This window comes from Leucoraja erinacea, chromosome 4 (assembly GCF_028641065.1).
Source record: "Leucoraja erinacea ecotype New England chromosome 4, Leri_hhj_1, whole genome shotgun sequence".
NCBI classification, from domain to species: Eukaryota; Metazoa; Chordata; class Chondrichthyes; order Rajiformes; family Rajidae; genus Leucoraja; species Leucoraja erinaceus.
The window spans coordinates 49,980,216-50,000,687 of NC_073380.1; the positions used below are offsets into that span (position 1 = coordinate 49,980,216).

Below are 20,472 nucleotides of genomic sequence, written 5' to 3' on the forward strand. Positions count from 1 at the left end.
AAGGACACAATGTCTCCAAACAATGCAAATGTTTGTGGTATCTGCAGGCTACTCATTGTTTACACTTTAAATCTTCCCTAAATATCCTTTGTTTCAAAGAAAAAGAAACACTCCCACCCTAACAAAACCTTACTTGGAGCTTTATGATACTGGGAATATTTGATGCCCTATCTAACATTTGCATACCCTTTATATCAATATGATGGCCAGAACTGTATTGAAACTGTAGATGTGGATGAACTACAGAACGTGAGTTTCTTAAAAGGCCAACCTAATTGCACGCCCTACCTTAAATTATCCCCCGCAAACCACAAAATATTTTGTTTGTCCTGCTCATTACCATTTTTTTCCTGTTGATCAATTTTACTAATCAATTGATTGTACTAACCTTAATTCAAATACAAACATTGCACATTATGGTGATACCAGTGAACAAAGTTTTTTACTTGAATTTTTGTTCAAATACAGTTCTGTGTATTTGAAGGGGAAATAATCTTGCTGCTTATATGTGTTATTTTTCAGTTGTCACCAGCACCACAACAGCATAAAACTGATGAGGATGGAAGGGCAAACTTTGGCTTGTTTCAAATCATTGCAGCAAGGTATGATTATATCAAAAACATCAGAAGAATCTACGTCTCTTCTAAATATATTAAACATGCTGATGGAGTAGGTAAATGTGCAGACTGTCTTTCTCTCCACTTTAGAGCTTCTGTGTGCTTCCAATGAATAGCCTTGAGGATCTCAACACCATAAATTTAGTTTTGTTTACAGATACAGCGCGGAAAGGCTCTTCGGCCCACTGAGTCCGCACCGACCAGAGGTCCCCCGCACATTAACACTACCCCCACGCACGCTAGGGACAATTTTACATTTGTACCAACTCAATTAACCTACAGACCTGTACGTCTTTGGAGTGTGGGAGGAAACCAAAGATCTCAGAGAAAACCCACGCGGTCATGGGGAGAAAGTACAAACTCCGTACAGACAAGCTTCACATAGTCAGGATCGAACCCGGGTCTATGGCGCTGTAAGGCAGCAGCTCCACCGCTACTGCCTCCATGCCACCCAAATAATGCTTAACTGTTAGCAATCTCGGGTCAGTGATGATGTTGCACTTCAGAGACTTTGAGTATATCCTCTTAATCTCATCCATCTTCCACCTGGTGATCTTCCACAGCAGGACTCTGAAGAGAATGTCTATATCTGGAATGAGAACAATATAGCCTGTTCACAGTGGGAACCAGGGCCCCACTGTTAGGATATAGGTCTGGGAAAGTTCACTGATGTTTTACTTATCCTTCCAGATGCAGCTGTTAAATTGGAAATGTGTAATATAAATCATTTTATTTTTTTATTGCACCTTTCAGGCTTTATATCTGCGGGTAAGTAGATGACAATTATACCAAATGTGCCACATGTAGTCAAGGTCCTATGTGATTACATTAAAGAGTACTTTAAACGTTTTCCTCAATTTCTTTGCCATATGCGTAACGTGCAGTGCCATAGGCCTGAACACTGGGCAGAAACCTTTGGTGCAGCACTTCTATTAAATGATTTAAATATCCTGACACACCACCTTCACTAAATCCTCTTCCTTGCCCTACTGATCAGTCTCAAGCTTTCTTACGTAAATGGGAGTTGTGCAATTACATTTTATAAATTGCTTTGCTTTCAATCCCTGGTGGATTCTACCATTTTCTCTACAAATTATGTCATGCTAACTGGCTTGTTGTTTCCTGCTTTGTCTCCCTCCTTGCTTGTATAGTAGCGTTTTACTACTTCCAATCAGCAGGATTCTCAATCCAGGGAAGATTAAAAAATCAAACCAGTTATTCTCCCTAGCCTCAACTTTAAAAACTTTGGGAAGTAAGTTGGGTATTTTTGGGGTATTTGACAATATTAATTTATTTTTAAATACCATTTTTCACATTTGGTTTCCCATTTGTTTTCTCCTGTCATGGGGATAAAAAATGTGGTTTGATTCTATGTTCCTTTTTATTCTCTTTTATTTTTCTTTGCAGAAAACCTCCCAGATTGACTTTGCTAAGCTTTCCATTTTGCATACATCAGCCAAACAAAATATTTGGAATTTGTTATCTCTGCTGGTTTACTCTCATTTTGCTGCATTAGCCAAAATGTAACTTAATCATGTGCAACTTGATGGAACTAAGTCTGTTGTACGCAAATATATAACAATGATAATAATAACTATTATTGTTGCCACTTCTAACCTCTTATTAATCTTTTCAGTTGACCATACTCCAATTGTTCTGTCTGAATGTCTGTAGTTTGGAGATGTGAGAATGCAGATGCTTGATTCTGGAGTAAAGAACAAACTGCTGAAGGAACTTTGTCCTTTTTTTGTCAAGATGCCTCATAACACTCTTGAGTTCCACCAGTTTGATTTTTGATATCTATATGTTTTGCTGGTTTATATTTAATAAAATAACTGTTAAATTACTGTAATTGCAACATTATTTCATGTTGTAATCACTACCCCAGATCATTCAAAGAAGATAAAGTAAGAAAACTAAAGTTGTGGAGATTACCAGTGTTTTCTGTTCCACCTGTCTAGTTTGGACATGAGACTGCGGGTACAGCCTGCGGATAAGATAGGGGCATTTAGGAGGCATTTAGATAAGCACATGGAAATGCAGGGAATGGGGGTAAACAATATTCAAGCAGAGATTAGTTTAGCTTAACATGTTGAAGATGGACATTGCAAGCCAAAGGGGCTGTTACTGTGCTGTATTGTTCTATGTTCTGAGCTAATTTGGTGATTTTAAGCATTTTCATCACCAAAGAGAAAAATCATCTAAAATTCAGAAATTAACATAACTGTTAAACTTAATGCTGCTGTATGATGACTTAAAAGTGAGTGTTATGCAGCAGAAATGTTAAATACTGCATTGGTGCTGTGATACTATGCAGGTTTGAATAACTAGTACACATGCATTAATCTACTAACTGCAACAGATTTGCAAAAATGAGCAGAGCTTTAAGTTGTAGCTCACACATGATTTCCATTTATTCATGAAGCTCAAAAAATCTCCTGTAAAATAGTCAGCTGTTCCCCAGCTGCAGAGCACTGCACTCAAATATTTACTAGCCACTATCAACATCTTGTGGGAAAATTGTACAAATGCTATATCATTTCAAGAATAAATCAGGGAAGGTAGTACATCCGTGGATAACAAGGGAAATCAGGGATAGTATCAAAGCGAAGGATGATGCGTACAAATTAGCCAGAAAAAGCAGCATACCGGAGGACTGGGAGAAATTCAGAGACCAGCAGAGGAGGACAAAGGGCTTAATTAGGAAAGGAAAAATAGATTATGAAAGAAAACTGGCAGGGAACATAAAAACTGACTGCAAAAGTTTTTATAGATATGTGAAAAGAAAGAGATTAGTTAAAACAAATGTAGGTCCCTTGCAGTCAGAAACAGGTGAGTTGATCATGGGGAACAAGGATATGGCGGACCAATTGAATAACTACTTTGGTTCCGTCTTCACTAAGGAAGACATAAATAATTTGCCGGAAATAGCAGGGGACCGCGGGTCAAAGGAGTTGGAGGAATTGAGTGAAATCCAGGTTAGCCGGGAAGTGGTGTTGGGTAAATTGAATGGATTAAAGGCCGATAAATCCCCAGGGGCCAGATAGGCTGCATCCCAGAGTACTTAAGGAAGTAGCTCCAGAAATAGTGGATGCATTAGTAATAATCTTTCAAAACTCTTTAGATTCTGGAGTAGTTCCTGATGATTGGCGGGTAGCAAACGTAGCCCCACTTTTTAAGAAGGGAGGGAGAGAGAAAACAGGGAATTACAGACCAGTTAGTCTAACATCGGTAGTGGGGAAACTGCTAGAGTCAGTTATTAAAGATGGGATAGCAGCACATTTGGAAAGTGGTGAAATCATTGGACAAAGTCAGCATGGAATTACGAAAGGTAAATCATGTCTGACGAATCTTATAGAATTTTTCGAGGATGTAACTAGTAGCGTGGATAGGGGAGAACCAGTGGATGTGGTGTATCTGGACTTCCAGAAGGCTTTCGACAAGGTCCCACATAAGAGATTAGTATACAAACTTAAAGTACACGGCATTGGGGGTCCAGTATTGATGTGGATAGAGAACTGGCTGGCAAACAGGAAGCAAAGAGTAGGAGTAAACGGGTCCTTTTCACAATGGCAGGCAGTGACTAGTGGGGTACCGCAAGGCTCAGTGCTGGGACCCCAGCTATTTACAATATATATTAATGATCTGGATGAGGGAATTGAAGGCAATATCTCCAAGTTTGCGGATGATACTAAGCTGGGGGGCAGTGTTAGCTGTGAGGAGGATGCTAGGAGACTGCAAGGTGACTTGGATAGGCTGGGTGAGTGGGCAAATGTTTGGCAGATGCAGTATAATGTGGATAAATGTTATCCATTTTGGTGGCAAAAAAACAGGAAAGCAGACTATTATCTAAATGGTGACAGACTAGGAAAAGGGGAGATGCAGCGAGACCTGGGTGTCATGGTACACCAGTCATTGAAAGTAGGCATGCAGGTGCAGCAGGCAGTGAAGAAAGCGAATGGTATGTTAGCTTTCATAGCAAAAGGATTTGAGTATAGGAGCAGGGAGGTTCTACTGCAGTTGTACAGGGTCTTGGTGGGACCACACCTGGAGTATTGCGTATAGTTTTGGTCTCCAAATCTGAGGAAGGACATTATTGCCATAGAGGGAGTGCAGAGAAGGTTCACCAGACTGATTCCTGGGATGTCAGGACTGTCTTATGAAGAAAGACTGGATAGACTTGGTTTATACTCTCTAGAATTTAGGAGATTGAGAGGGGATCTTATAGAAACTTACAAAATTCTTAAGGGGTTGGACAGGCTAGATGCAGGAAGATTGCTCCCGATGTTGGGGAAGTCCAGGACAAGGGGTCACAGCTTAAGGATAAGGGGGAGATCCTTTAAAACCGAGATGAGAAGAACTTTTTTCACAAAGAGAGTGGTGAATCTCTGGAACTCTCTGCCGCAGAGGGTAGTCGAGGCCAGTTCATTGGCTATATTTAAGAGGGAGTTAGATGTGGCCCTTGTGGCTAAGGGGATCAGAGGGTATGGAGAGAAGGCAGGTACGGGATACTGAGTTGGATGATCAGCAATGATCATATTGAATGGCGGTGCAGGCTCGAAGGGCCGAATGGCCTACTCCTGCACCTAATTTCTATGTTCTATGTTCTATAGCCTAAAAGAGGAATCTGACATTGGTAAACATTTGCTTCCAATGAGACCGCACTGGTGGTTTTGCCAGTGCCTTAAGATTCCAACTATAGGTAGACCAGGTTTCAGAAGTATGTACTCCTGCACCTAATTTCTATGATTCTATGTTTCTATCATTTCATTAATATATTAAATGATACAGCATTTGGATCCTTGAGTTCAGAACATTAAAAACCTGCAGAAATCATGGCCATTAAACCAACCTTGTTAAGAAAACAACTCTTGAGATTCACTAGGTTGAGGACAATCAGTTTATCAGCTTTAAAAAGTGGCTTAGTAAAGCAAGATGTTCCCAAACAGCCAACATCATTAAGTAAAGTTGCTGTCCCAAATTAACAATTCATGTTATTAAATGTTTGGGGATTTTAAAACTTCATTTTTTATTGAGTACCTTGAGATGGGAAAGCTAGCAGTAAAGAAATTTGTGGAACTTCAACTGTTATTTATAATTTACTAAAGCTCTGCAGTTTAAAACCAATTTTCGCTCGGTGATAGAGTTATATTTTTTAGTGTTCTTGGCCCAAGTGTCATATTTTGTACGATGTCATATGAAGTTGGGTGACTCTTCAGTGAGATTACACCAAGGAGCTGTTATTAGAGCAGATGATTGTTAAGGGGCATCAAGCTCCATTATATGTTGCAAGTTTAATTTCTCAATTTTCCATTATGGATTAAGGGTTTTGACCCGAAAATTCACCCACTCCTCTCCAGCGATGCCGCATGTTCTGCTGAGTTACTCCAGCATTTTGTGTTTATCTTCAGTTTAAACCAGCATCTGCAGTTCCTTCCTACACAATGTGAAATCCCCATTGGCTGCATGAAAATCTGAATAAAATTTAAAATTCATATACTGATATATCGCTAAAATATTGTACAGGTATAAAAGAAGCCAATGGTATAACTCGAAGCTCTTGGTAAGTTTACCATGGTGTGGGCATTTTCTTAATGATAACGTGGCTAAAGGGTTGAATTATTTGGTAGGCCTAAGATATTTTGTTGAGGTTAGAAGATTAAAATGTAATCTATTTAAAGAGTAGGAAGAAACTGCAGATGCTGGTTTACACTGAAGATGGACAGAAAATGCTCAGCGGGTCAGGCAGCATCTCTGGAGAAAAGGAATAGGTGATGTTTCGGGTCGAAACCCTTCTGCAGATTTCAAGAGTATCTGATCCAGAGAAGCTGAGCAGGGAATGGACAAATTAGCTGCACAATGTTTTGCCATTCATTTAAAATCATGTTAATACCATTTTGGCATGAACACCAGTTACCCACTGTCTCCCCAAATACCTGCCTCTCCATCAAATATATTCATCTGTCATGAATATATACAGTGACACTGGTTCTGCCACTATTCCCACGGAAAAGATTTCCAAACAGCCAAATCCCCATAAGAACAATTCCTCGTTTCTACCTTAAAAAAACAACCCATAATTTGAAAACTATGTTCCAAGCATTCTAACCCCTCTGGAGAAAATGGTTTCTTCGCAAAAAACAATCTTTTATGTTTCGGTAAGATGGCTTCTCATTCTGCAATGAGTTTAAGCTCATTTGCACGTCTATTGTTTCATCCAAAGTATCAATTTAGTGAGGCTTGTCTGCATTGCCTTCAAGGCATATATATCCATTCTTAAATATGGAAACCCATAACTGCACACGGTATTACAGGTGCAATTTCACTAATGAGTGGCCTGCACCGATCCTTCTGGGAATATAATTACTTGAATTGTATTTTGTTCATCTTAACAGTAGTCATTAGAAATGTTAAAAGTGAATTGTTGTGCCTTTTTGTATTTTAGGGGAGAGTACACATTGCAAGTTAAAGCCATCGTTAATAAAACTGCTGTGGATGGGCCAGTGATGAGAATAAATGTAATACCAGACCCCAACAAGCCGATCGGCTTGAATGTCAAATATGATGAAGCTGCGTCTTTTGTTGCTGGTGGATTTTTACCAGGTATGCATGATTTTATTCATAATCATACAGCATGTAAACAGACCCTTTTGGCCCAACTCGTCCATGTCAACCAAGATGCCCTATCTAGGCTCGACCCATTTGACCCATATTCCTCGACCTTCCCTATTCATGTACATCTTCAACTGTCTTTTAAATGTTGTTATTGTACCTGCCTCATCCTCGGGCAGCTTGTTCCATTTATGTACCACACCATGTGGAAAAACCTGTCTCTCGGGTTCCCATTATTTTTTCCCCTTTAAACTATGCCTACTAGTTTGATTCCCAAACCCTGAGAGAAAGAATTTGCATTTGCCCTTTGTCTCCCTCTGATTTTATATGTATGATCACCCCTCGGTCTCCTATGCTCCAAGGAATAGTCCTAGCCTCGCCCTATAAGTCCTGACAAAATCTTTAAATATTTTCTGTACTTTTTGCAGCATAATGACATGTTTCTTATAGCAGCAGGGTGACCAAACACAAGTGTGGCCTCATCAACATCTTGTACAGCTACAAGACAATGTCTCAACCCTTGTAATCAATGCCCTGATTGATGAAGGCCAGCATGCCAAAAGCCTTTTTCAACACGCTGTCTACCTGTGACACCACTCTCAGGGAATTATGTATCTCCACGTCCCTCGGCTCTACAACACTCCCCAGGGCTTTGCTGTTTGCAATGAATTACTAACCCAGTTTGACTTCCCAAAATGCAGTACCTAACTGGTCAGGATACCACTTTAATTCTTGAAAAAATTTGCTGTCTCCAATATGATATTTTAGTGTCATCTGCAAACCTACTAACCATGCCCATGTATATTCTCATCCAAATTGTTGGTAAAAATGAAATGAAATGAAATTTCATTTCATTTCAATTTCCTCTCCAGCTTCCAAGTATCCTTGTACCTTATCAAGCCCATGTAGAGTTATCTATCATGTTTTAAGAGGTTCAGCTCTGCCTTTAGTGTAATGCTGTCTTATCAAGCCCATGGAGATTTATCTATCATGTTTTAAGAGGTTCAGCTCTGCCTTTAGTGTAATGCTGTCTATCCCCAATATCCTATTAACTTTCCCGAGTTTCCTGTTCTTCATGTCTTTATCCATGGTAAAAAGGAGACAAGAAATATGAATTGAGGTCCTTGCTCATCTCCAGCAGCTCCACATATAGATGTCCATTTTGGTCTTTGAGGGTACTATTTTCTCCACAGTTACTTGTTTTCCCTAAATATATCTAAATCCCAATCTTCTCTGCCATATCTATCTCATGCCCCTTATTTTTACCCTGTCAATTTCCTCCATGTGTACTCCTGCATCTCCTATACTCCACCAGGGATTTACTTGAGCCTAGCTTCTTGTACCTGATCTTTGCCTCCTTTTCTCTGAGCAAAGCCTTTTGTCATTAAGAGTTACCTACTGAACTCTTTCTATCTCCCTTTTAAAAGCCTCCAGTAGCAGATGCCTCTGCCCGCAAGCAACATACTTCAATCTGCTTTTGCAAGCTCCCATCTAATACCATCAGTTTGCCTTGACCCAATTTAGAACTTTAACTTGTGGACCAGTTCTGTTCTTTCCATAATTACCTTAAACCTAATTGAACAATGGTCACTGGTTCAAATGTGCTCCCCACTGATACTGTAGTCACTTGCCCTGCCCTATTTCTCAAAAGTAGATCTGCTTTGCCCTCTCCATTGTAGGGACCTCAATATATTACCTGAGGAAGCTTTCCTGAAAACAAGCAACACATTTTACCCTGTCTAATCTCTTAATGTTATGGCAGCCTCAGTCCAAGTTCAAGTCCTCTATTCTGGCAACCCTGTTATTCATTATCTCGTAAGATATAATTGTTTTTATAACAGCACTTTCCATGACAAACGTTTCTTATGAATAGAGCCATAAATGGAGCAGAACTACTTGTAAAAGGCCTAGGCTTTCTTGCCAGATGTTAGTGCCTTGCCCGTCTTTAGAGTTTAATTTATCATTTTTAGATACATTTAGATTTTTAGTTTCTAAAAAAAGTATAAAACACCATTGACTTGATAAGAACTTGCTACCAATATCAATAGGTTATGCACAAGAAAACAAATATCAGCATTTTATTAAATAATCAACTGAATTATCTTTGAGTTTTTGGAAATATTGAATTGCATTAAAATCCAGGTTTTCCATGGTTTAAGTTGCTCAAAAGTAATTATATTGTCTACCATTTTTTAAATGGGCTTTTACCTTATTCAACAATGCAACAGTTTTAGGATATTTGCAGTTGCAAATTCTCATTAGATCGAGGCATTCTGGAGAAGAGGGCGGGGGGAAATGTGCATCCAGTGAAGGAGCAGTGAATCACTGTTAGCAACCACTATGTGTTTCACTGCACATTGCAGAAGTTGCTACAAGTTTACAATATTATGCTGGTTGGCACTGGCAGTTTTAACTTCTTTGAAGCTAGAAAATCGATGGCAATGTGTTCATTTCATTCCCTACATGAAATCATAAGGTCTCCAAGGAAAGGTACTTCAAGACTCATTCAGTTGTACTGAAAATATTATTTTTAATCTTGCATCTTATCTACTAATGTGCACACCTGTTCCCCAGTACTCGGTGGAGTAGAGACTACCCTTTCTCTGCTTTTAAAACAAAAATTATATAATTTGAGTTTTTTGTAGACGTCTGTTAACAGTTCGAAATTCTGAATTAGTTTGTTTATTTTAAGATGTTTCCCTTTGAATCATTTTTGAATAATTTCCTAAAGAACAGGTCAGAAAACAGCATGCAATGCCTACGAAAAGCGATAATTGCAAGGCAGTGTTTCAGAAGCCGTAAGCTGCCGATACCTCATGATGGCCCTAAACAAATGCTGAACTTGAATCTCAAACTTTTTTTCTCTAAAAAAAACTATTTCAGAGTTGTATTGCATTATTCATTGGCATTGAAAATAAGCCTTTGTTAGAGAGAAACTGCCACTACTCTAGGAATTTAACACTGAAGGTTAGGAGTATGATGGAATACCCTCCCCCCTGCCCCATTTGCTTGGATGATTCCAGATCCTGTTCTGAAAGTTTGGCACTATCCTGGACAAAGCATACCATCTAATTGGCAGCATCAATCGCCTTAGGCATTCCTTCTCCTCCCTTCCATGCGCGCACAGAGGATGCCATCTTCAAAGGAACGACGGTTACTTGCTGAGGTGACTTCTTCACATACCTGTAACGCATCACCTGTAGATTTCCCCCCCAAGTCGCACAACATCCCAACTTGGAAATATATCATCAGTTCATCATTTCACTGTCTAAATCCAGGAATTTCCCACGTAACAAGTGGTAGTACCTTCACTGGATGGACTGCAATGGTTTAAGAGAGTTAAATAACACTTTTTCATGGGTAATAAGCCCTGAAAAATATAAAACAACACTGTTGGTTGTTTATTGAGCTGTTTTTATTTTTGTGTATATAATTGGTTTTTGAAGTGTTGAAACTGAAAACAAAATGATCAAGGATCAGAATGTGCATTGTGTTGGGGAATTGCAAATACTAGTTTGATTTTCTCCATCATCCATCCTTGCACTTCAATTGGCCATTTGATCTGATGTTGAATTATGGAATTGAATAACTCCTTGTTACATGTTGCTTTCGGTGAGCACACACATTTTGTATTTTAATTTTTTGGTGGATTTGACTTTTCCTATTAGGGTTGACCCCCTTAGCTTCAAAGCAATGGTAGAAAGGCAAGTATTCCATGGCATGAGGGTACAGATAGTGGTGGAATACAGTTCCACTCCTCACCCCCACTTCTGGCTGCTCAGATTTCTGCTCTTCTGTATTTATCGCATTTAGCACATTGAAGAGATCTTTAGCACAAATGTTACTTGTACTCCAATCTTGATTTAATAAAGATGAATGTACTATTAGATATTCAAACGCTTGCTCAACCTTTTATGGTAGTTGCCATTTGAAGGCAAAGAAATTTGCTATATTGATTCCAAGGATAATGGGACTGTCAATCATGGAAAGAGCAGAGTGAGTTAATGCTGCCTAATAATACAGCAAGTGTTTTGTGAAAGTACTCAGCTGATCAGCCAGCATCTTTGGAGAGGGAAAACAAGTGGACCCTTCATCAGATCTGGCATTCCTAATCGCCAATCCTACTGAAATATAATTGATCTGTTTTGTTAGTTATTTTTCTCTCCATTGATGTTTTGATCTGCTGAATATTTCCAACATTTTTGTTTTGTTTCAGATTTCCAATATGTATTATATTTTGATGTGCTGTCTGGAATTTAGAAGAAACAATGGTTAAATTACCAAACTAGGAGTTCAGAGGTGTGAACTAACAATTCATAGCCGCAAGTTTACATTCGATCATGGCAGGCGGTGTGGAATGTAAATTCTACTCATAATGGATTTTTATTTACAAAAGCAACAAATCTTAACATTGATTACAAACTTAATAGCTGTGAAAAAATCCGTCTAGCATTTTATAATGTATTTCATCTGAAGAACTTCTTCCTTGCCCAGTTCAGCTTAGGTACAAGTCCAGATCAACAGTAATATGGTCGATTTTCAAATACCTTGTTACAAGTTTGCAGATGACACCAGTGTCGTCAAACAACGACAAGACTCGCCGGTAGAGGTTCGTTGCATGGTGTCAAGACAACCTCTCCCATAATGTTGGCAAGATAGTTATAAAATCATACAGTGCGAAAACAGGCCTTTGGGCCCAACTGCCTGCATTTTGTTCATATCCTTCGAAACCTATCCTATCCATGTACCTGTCCAAATGTCTTTTGAATATGTAGGAACTTGTTATTGACTTCAGGGAACGAGATGGTGTACATGCCTCAGACTGCATTGATGGTACGAAGTGAAGATGGATGAAAGTTTCAAGTTCCAAGTTCCATGATGTACATTTTACTAACAATTTGGCCTAGACCAATCACATTGAAGCAGTGGCCAAAAAAGCACACCAACGCCTCTATTTCCTCAAGATTAAGGACATTTGGTATATATTAAATGAATTTTATCAACTTTTATAAATATATGATATAAAACTTACTACTGGGATGCATCACAGCTTGTTTTGGCAACTGCTCTGCCCGAGACTGCAAAAAAACGGAGGCATTGTGGATGAAGCTCAGTTAAACATACCAACTTCACGCCCTCATCGACTCCATCTACATTTAACACTGCCTTGGGGAAGCAGCCAACAAAGTCAAGCATCGTTTTTTTACCGCAGTCATTCCCTCTGCTCCCCTTTCCCGGCAGCCAGAAGATACAAAAGCTTGAAAACACGTACCTCCAGATCCAGGAAGAGCTTCTTCCCTGCTGTGGTCAGTCCGCTAAATGGTCCTTCCATAAGCTAGGGTGTAGTCCTCATCTTCCAACGTACCTCGCACTTTAACTTTATATGCATTTTCTCTAACTAACACTTTAATGTTCAATACTATATTCTGGTATTTTTCTCTTTGCACTACATGTTGTGTGTGCCTTGATTATACTCATGATTTGAATGAATATCACAAGCTTTAGACTGTATATCAGTACGCACAACAGCAATAAACCAATACCAGTGCCAATATCGAATGGCCTACTCATTATATCATAACTTCCATATTGAAAGAGAAAAGATTGAAGAAATGGGAAATCTCAACGATGGAAATGTTAAATAAAAACAGGAAATGCTCAACATCTGTGGAAAGAGATAGTTAACGTGAGCTGAACCTGAAATTATGTTTCTCTTTCCATTTGTGCTATCTGGTCTGCAATGTTTTTTCAGCATTTTCTGTTTTTATTTTGGAAAAATGCTGAACGAGACAGACCATCCAGTATCAATGAAGACTTGTAATTAGGATGCTGCAAAAGCATTTTGAACTGACTACTCGTAGTCCAACTCAAACTGCCAGTTGCTATTTTCCTTTGAAAATTGTACAGAATTGCTATCATTCAAAATGAATGTCACCATAATCGAACCTATTGGCCTAATGTAATCATTCTACTGTTACCGAGCCTAGAGATCAACCCTAGTTCAATGAGGCGTGCAGTCGATTTCTGGTCTAAAAATGGGGTCCTGCATAGAGAAGATGCAACAAGAGACTGCAGGCATGCTAAGCAGTAAAAACAGCATGTGATCTTGCAACCTAAGATTCGGGTACATCAATTGTTACTGATGGATAGATAGTTCAACAGTCAACAAATGGAAAGATTTCCAAGTACACTCCGAGCCATAGAAAAAGTATAGCTCAATCTGTGAGGTCTAAAAGAGTGAGGCTGAAGCATTTGTAATTGCATTTAGTCAGAAATACCAAGACACCAGTCTTTGGATTCATCATGAGATTTCCTGCCTTCTCAGAAGCTACTGAAATTCTCTTGTGCTTTTACTCAGCAACATAAATGCAGTAGATTTGGAACTAGATAATATATTGATTGCATTACTGAAGATTTTTTTCTTCAGCATAATTGGTGGAGAACCTATTCCACTGCAATTAAAACAATGGCAGCTGCTTGACATTGTGGAAAATTACCTGAATATATCCTGTTCATTAAAAGTAGAACAAACCTAATCTAGCTACTCAATTTGGAAACTTGAGGGTGGTTGAAGAACAGTACTATTAAGTGACAGTTAATCCTCAATAACCTGACCAGCATGCGGTTGTGGTTATGCTGGGATTCACTCCACTCCAGATTCCCCTACTGCCTTGATCCAAACGGGAGATGAGAGTAACTGCCATTGATAACAAGGCAGGGTTTAACTAAGTGCCATCAGAGAATCTTGGTAAAACTGAAGTCATAGGACATCAAGATTGTAATTAAATCTGTAAAGAAAATTGTTGGAAGTCAAGCATTCCAGCCTTAGGATGCATTTCAGTCTCGTCAAGTCATGGTCTTGAGGCATAATAGGCTTCAGCGACTTCATCAGGACATGCTTTCCATCATAATTAATTTCCCTCCTGGGATAAATAAAGTTAGATCATATTGTATACGGCCAGAAGTGGGAATGTTTGTTCAGTGAATAATACTCAATTCTAGTCATTCAGCAAATAAAGTCCATGTCAACACATGAACTACAAGCATGGGCTAACACATAGCTAGTAACATTTACGCTGCAGTGATTATCTCCAATAAAAGTTCAGAACGCCTAATCTTTATTCAGGGTATTATCTTTGCTAAGTACTCCACAATTAATATACTGGGCTGTGTCACCATTGACAGGAAACTCAGCGTAGGTACTGTGGCTTTAAGTGTAGTATGTTGTAGCGAGGTACTCAACACCTAACCCAGCCATCAACAAGCTACGTCAGAAGTGTGATAGTACGCTCTCCATTTGCTTGGATGCGTGCAAACCCAAGCAGATCTGTGCCATTGAGAATAACGTAGCCTGCTTAATAATTATCCCATCCGCTTTCACATGCACTCCACAAGTCATTCTTTTGTTTTAGAGAGACAGAATGGAAACTGTCTCTTCAGCCCATCAAGTCCAAGCCAACCATTGATCGAATGTTCACTCTTGTTCTATGTTATCTTGTTTGTCACCCAGAAACATACAAACTTTGTGCTGAATGTCAAGGGTTGATCTCACTGGCTTTCTGCACTCTGAGTAGCAACTGGGCATGGGAGAGAGTACCACAGGTACCCCAGAAATGACCCAGATGAATTTTGACAAAGGGGAAAGTTGAGAGCTGAGCTCAGTCTCTTGTCGAAGCTGTATGATTTAAATCTTTCTGATGTTCAGAATTTTAAGATTAAAGTAAATAATTATTCAATTAGTTTGAAAAGTTCATTAAAAGCACAAACAGACACTGAACAGTTGATGTACAACTATTAAATCAGTCTTCCTCTTTGTCCCCTCAACTGCAGCCTAAAGTCCCCGTTAAACTCAATTGTGTATAAGATCCTATGCTTGGTTTAATCATTACAAGGCACGTCAAAAGAATGATGGTATACTGTCCACTTGCCTGGATGAGTGCAGCTCCAATGGCACACGACCTCAACACCATTGTAATGTTATCAAATCACAACAGATCTCGTGGGGGCCAGTGATTAAGTTTCATGACAAATAACTCCCAACACAGCATTTTTTTAGGTCCAAACTTGTATTCGAATATCTGTTGTTAAATAAATATTTTCTGAATATCCTTCACAGGTGCTTCCACTTATATTTTTAAATGTCAACTTTTCTGCCATGTGCCTTTGTACTCTTATCACCTAAATTATTTTTAACCATATAGTGGTAGCACCTAACGAGCACTATCCATGATCAAGGTGCAACCTATAAGCTAGTTCTTTAGGCCTGTATCCCTCAAGTTTTCCAATCCACGTACCTGTCCAAGTATCTTTTAAATATTATTTTACCAGCCTCAACTATTTTCTCACCCACTACCCTTTGTGAGGAAAAAGATGTCCCTCAGATTCCTATTCAATCTTTCCTCTTACATTAAACATATGCCCTCTAATGCTTGATCTACCCTAGTCTGGAAAAAGGTTGTACATTCACTCTATCTATTACCCCTATGATCGTATTTACCTTTAAGATCATCCCTCAGCCACCTACATACACTCCTAGGAATAAAGTCCCAACCTGCCTAATCACATTCTATAGCTCAGGCCCTAGAGTCCTGACAACATCCTCGTAAATTTTCTCTGCACTCTTTTCAGCTTTGTGGGATCTGTCCTGGAATTGTAGCCAAAACAGAACACAATGCTTGAGGCTTCACTATCTTGTACAACTGTAACATATTTTCCCAACTTCCATAGTCAGTTCTCTGATTGAAGGCCACCAGATTCACCACCAGATCTACCTGTGATATCAATTTTAGGGAACTATGTACTTGTACTCCAAGATCTCTCTTCTCTAAATAAATTATTCCCCATCCTATTGCTAAAGAAAATTCAGGATTTTATGGAATATCCTGAGAATGCATCCAAATAATGGTCATAGACACAACTATACATGACTTTACTCATATTTATTTGCAAATGTAATTGTGTTGTATGAAACTAGGGCTTTGGAGTGCATTGTGAGGACCTGTAACCCGGTGAAGAGTCATACAGGGGGAGAAAAGATAAATAATTGAGAAAAGGATTGTGAAGGAGATATCTTTCACCCAAGATATTTGAAATCTTGGAGTCTGAAGGAATGATGGAGGCAGAAACTATTTTTATACTTTAGTTTTAGTATATATGTGGTTGATATATATACAATGATCAGCGTACGTGTGCTGATAAGTGCTGGACAGTGGGGTGGCTGGACCGCTCTTTGGCTAGTGTAGTTCAGAATTGTGAATTGAAATTATTTAAATAAACATTGGTTTTATATGCAGTTGAAATAGAGAGATTTTATTCTCAAATTGAGTGCTTAATGTAATGCTCGGCTTGGATTTGCAATGGTTGTTTAAAGATACAAAATGGAAACAGATCCTTCAGCCCACTGAGACCATCATTTACACTAGCTCTGACATAAGATTTTCTCATCCACTCCCTGCACATCAGGGGCATTTTTTCAGCAGCCAATTAACCCTAATGACCCATTCATCTTTGGGATGAGTACCTGGAGGAAACCCTACATGGTTACAAGGAGAATGTACAAATTCCACACAGCACACCAGGTCAGGAACGTACCTAGGTTTCTGGCTCTGAGACGGCAGTAATGTTCTACCAGCAATGCCACTACGGCCAATAGTTGTTCAATCATTCTAAAGGTGTATTTCAATTCCAAGCACGTGAAGTGGTTGTTTCTTGAATATAATTTTTTTTGGAAGGGGTAATAACTAATGCACAATTTCAAGTATCTATTAACGTAGTATCAGTTAAAAATGGACACAGTTTTTCACGTTGAATGTAACTAGTTAAATCAAACTAAAGAAAATAGAACTTCTAAATAAATTGGCACAGAACGGTAGCTGGTAGAATTCTGCCTCGGTGCCAGAGACCTGGGTTTGATTCTGACCTGGGTGGATTTCCACCGGGTGTTCTGCTTTCCTCCCACATCGCAAAGATGGATGGGTAAATTTGCCTCTGCATTCTCCAAAGTGTGTAGGGAGTGGATGAAAAAGTGAGATAACACAGAGCTAGTATGAACAGGTGACCAAGGGTCGGTGCGGACTTCGGGTAGTTGGACGAAGAGCCTGTTGCCATCCTGAATCTTTCAATCTATCAAAAAATAGTAAGTTTTATTCTAAGCATGCAAATGTTAATTAATATATTTCCTTATTAATTAAAAAAACTCAAAGATTATCACCATTTTAAAACTATGTTCAGATAGGAGCTGCTGTAAGTTAATATGGCATATGAAGAAAATTGCTCAGCACATGATAAGCCATTAATATTTTTGTATCATTTTTCAGATTTTGTGGTTAGTGTCATTTCTGAAGATGGTAATACAATGAGGGATGTTAAGCCAACTGATATTACCATGAGAATGTGGAAGGGACAACGACCTGCAGCAAATGTACCTGTAAGTATTTTTAAAAATTGCTGTTTATCATTAGAGAATACTTTAGCCTGTCATCCTAATCCTGTAGTTGCTCATCACCCTCCTTCTGGGATAAGACGGAGCTTTTGAAAGAGCCTGAACCTGTGTACTAGAGTAATGCAAAAGTTCTTACCTGGTCAATTTGTCGACCACAATTAATAAAATATCACATTTTAAATGAGTTATGCCAAAATTTCCCATGGACACGTTAACATATGCCAAAACAGGATATAGGGAGCACCAGCATAAAGTGTATTATATCCAAGATATTTGGGGTCCCAATGAAAGCTATGAATTTGTACCATTCTGCCCGAATTTCCTTTTGCAAATGAAAATTTAAAATTGTCACGTTGCTGCCATGGGCATTGAGCTATGTGTGATTATGCAAATGTTTTTCAATTATTAATCCAACTGTTTCACTGAGGTTCCAGTTGATCTGTTTCCTTAATATCAACATAAACTTACAGCAAGTTTGTGGGCAAAACATTTTTGAGAAGGAGAATGCAGGACTGAATCAAAAATGGAGCATGTTGCGTGATGCTGTGCTACAAAAATTGTTTGCCGCTGGTTTTAATTCAAGTGCATAGTATATGGTTAGGATAAGGGATGGATTTAAAGTTAACAATGTAATTAATTTTATGCCAATTATAATTTGTAATCAAACTATTTGTATTGGCTATTGCTGCCAACGATGGTTAATATCAGACAGAAGAAACTTTTATGCTGTACAAAGATGCATGACCCTATCTTAAACACAAGCTTGGAGAATATATTCTGATATTGTTGTGGCTTCAGAAACAAAAGGTAGTCTAGCATGCCCCAAAATTTCTACCTCTACCTGGAACCAAATGGGTGATCTTGAATGTGAAAACAATGTGTAACTGGGGGTGGTCGCATTTTGAAGAATATACAGGCTTTTGCAATAGAGAAAGCTGATAGCTTAATGGTACTTTGGATAAATGAATGAACTTGATGGAAACACTTATCCCCAATATTTGTGATCAAATTACTTGGAGATTGTTTTATGAATTAAAGTTTCAAAAAGCGATTTGTTTCTCAGCTTGAGTTTTATAAATAGTATTGCTGTATTCATGATCTGATGTGTATTCCTAAAACTTTAATTCTTCACTTTTTGTCTTCAGCCCACCATTCTAAACTGCAATAAAGGACGGGAAGGTGACAAAGAGGGTTGCTTTTATTTCAGGTATTCACCATATAATGTATTTGACTATAATTTCATATTTTGTATCAATTTAAATTTAATTTGTATTTAGCCACGTTGTTCGGGAAAATCGCCTTGATATTTACGCATTTGTCAGATATATAGACATGCAATCCGAATTGTGCTAACCTAAAAGCTTTAGGGTCATTTGCATTTGGCTGGAAATATATTAACAAATGGTGTAGGGAGGAACTATAAATGCTGGTTGTAACCATAGATAGACACAGAAAACTGGAGTAACTCAGCATGGTCAGGGAGCATCTCTGGTGAAAAGTAACCGAATATGGGTCTTGACCTGAAATGTTGCCTATTCCTATATATATGTTTCTGAATGCTCTACATTAATTCAAATAATTGGGGGGGGAAAGCATCCTGGGGTCTGAAGAAGGTTTCTGACCCAAAACGTTGTCTATCCACATTCTCCCGAGATGCTGCCTGACCCGCTGAGTTATTCCAGCACTTAGTGTCCTCCCTATATCCTGGAGTAGCATAGTTAACTAATGAATCAAGTTATTTGGTAACAGGCCAGCAAGGAGAGCAGGTGTATCTTTTGGTTCTTTACTGAATGGACTACTGGGAACCTTCAGCAGGTCAGACTGCATTTGTGGGAAGCGAAACAGCTAACATTTCCGGCCAAAGACCTTTTTTAAGATCTGAGGAGACAAAAAAATCTCGTTAAGCTGCAGGGAGTGGGTGTGTCTCTGACACTGGTATAACTGAGGTGACCATACAAAAGCTTTTTTTATATTCATCCAGTAATGCTGGAAGAACCAACATTTAAATGCTCATGAAGGTGGTGTTTAGCTGCCACTTGAACTGCTGCAGTCTTTAAGATATGGATATATTCACAATGATGTAAGCGAAGGAATGGTAATATTTTTCCAAACCAGGATAGTGCGTTGCTGGAGGGCAACTTCCAGGCAGTGGTGTTCACATGCTTTTGCCACTATTATCCTTCCAGCTGGTAGAAGTCATGGGTTTGGAATGTGCTGTCTAAGTGGCCTTGATAAGTGGCTGTGCTTCTCCCTGGTACAAACTGGTGTAGCTGTCCATCAGTGATGGAGCAAGTGAATGATTGAGGATAGGGTGCCTTTCAGGCAGGCTGCTTTGTCCTGTATAGTGTCAAGCTTTCTGAGTGTCGTTGAAGCTGCATTCTTCCAGGAAACAAGTTATCTACTTAATGTGTGAATAACAGTAGTTAGAAAATGAGAACATAGACCAAAGAACATCGACAAATGAATATAGGAGTTGCATAATTCACTGCAGGAAGACATGTCTGGAAGATTAGACTGGGTGTGTCCTCCACTCCCAGAGGAGGGAAAAGGGAAATTAAAGAAACAACAAATTAGCTGAGACAAAATTGCAGATTTTTTCTGATTTTCCTGTTGTATTGGTTCCTATGATATTCACCACCAACAAACTCATTCTGATATTTTGTACTGTCACTAAATTGAAATAGTTGTTTTGTAACATATATTTGTATTTCAGGGATAAAGTCCTTCCAGAGCGGACGGGAGCTCATTCCATTCAATTTTCGTATTCACTGGACAAAAACATGCTCTGTAGTGAGCAGGTAT

The 20,472-nt window shown here is 38.8% G+C and overlaps 1 protein-coding gene across 1 annotated transcript in view; it reads left to right on the forward strand.

The window, feature by feature from the left end:
* The window catches only part of smchd1 (structural maintenance of chromosomes flexible hinge domain containing 1), a 130,026-nt gene that overhangs the window by 83,125 nt on the left and 26,429 nt on the right, over positions 1-20,472 (forward strand). Inside the window, exons 30-34 of the mRNA XM_055633455.1 lie at positions 523-602; positions 7,063-7,220; positions 17,546-17,655; positions 18,816-18,877; positions 20,384-20,468. Coding sequence (XP_055489430.1) covers positions 523-602; positions 7,063-7,220; positions 17,546-17,655; positions 18,816-18,877; positions 20,384-20,468 — 495 coding nt within the window. The remainder of the gene's footprint in view (positions 1-522; positions 603-7,062; positions 7,221-17,545; positions 17,656-18,815; positions 18,878-20,383; positions 20,469-20,472) is intronic.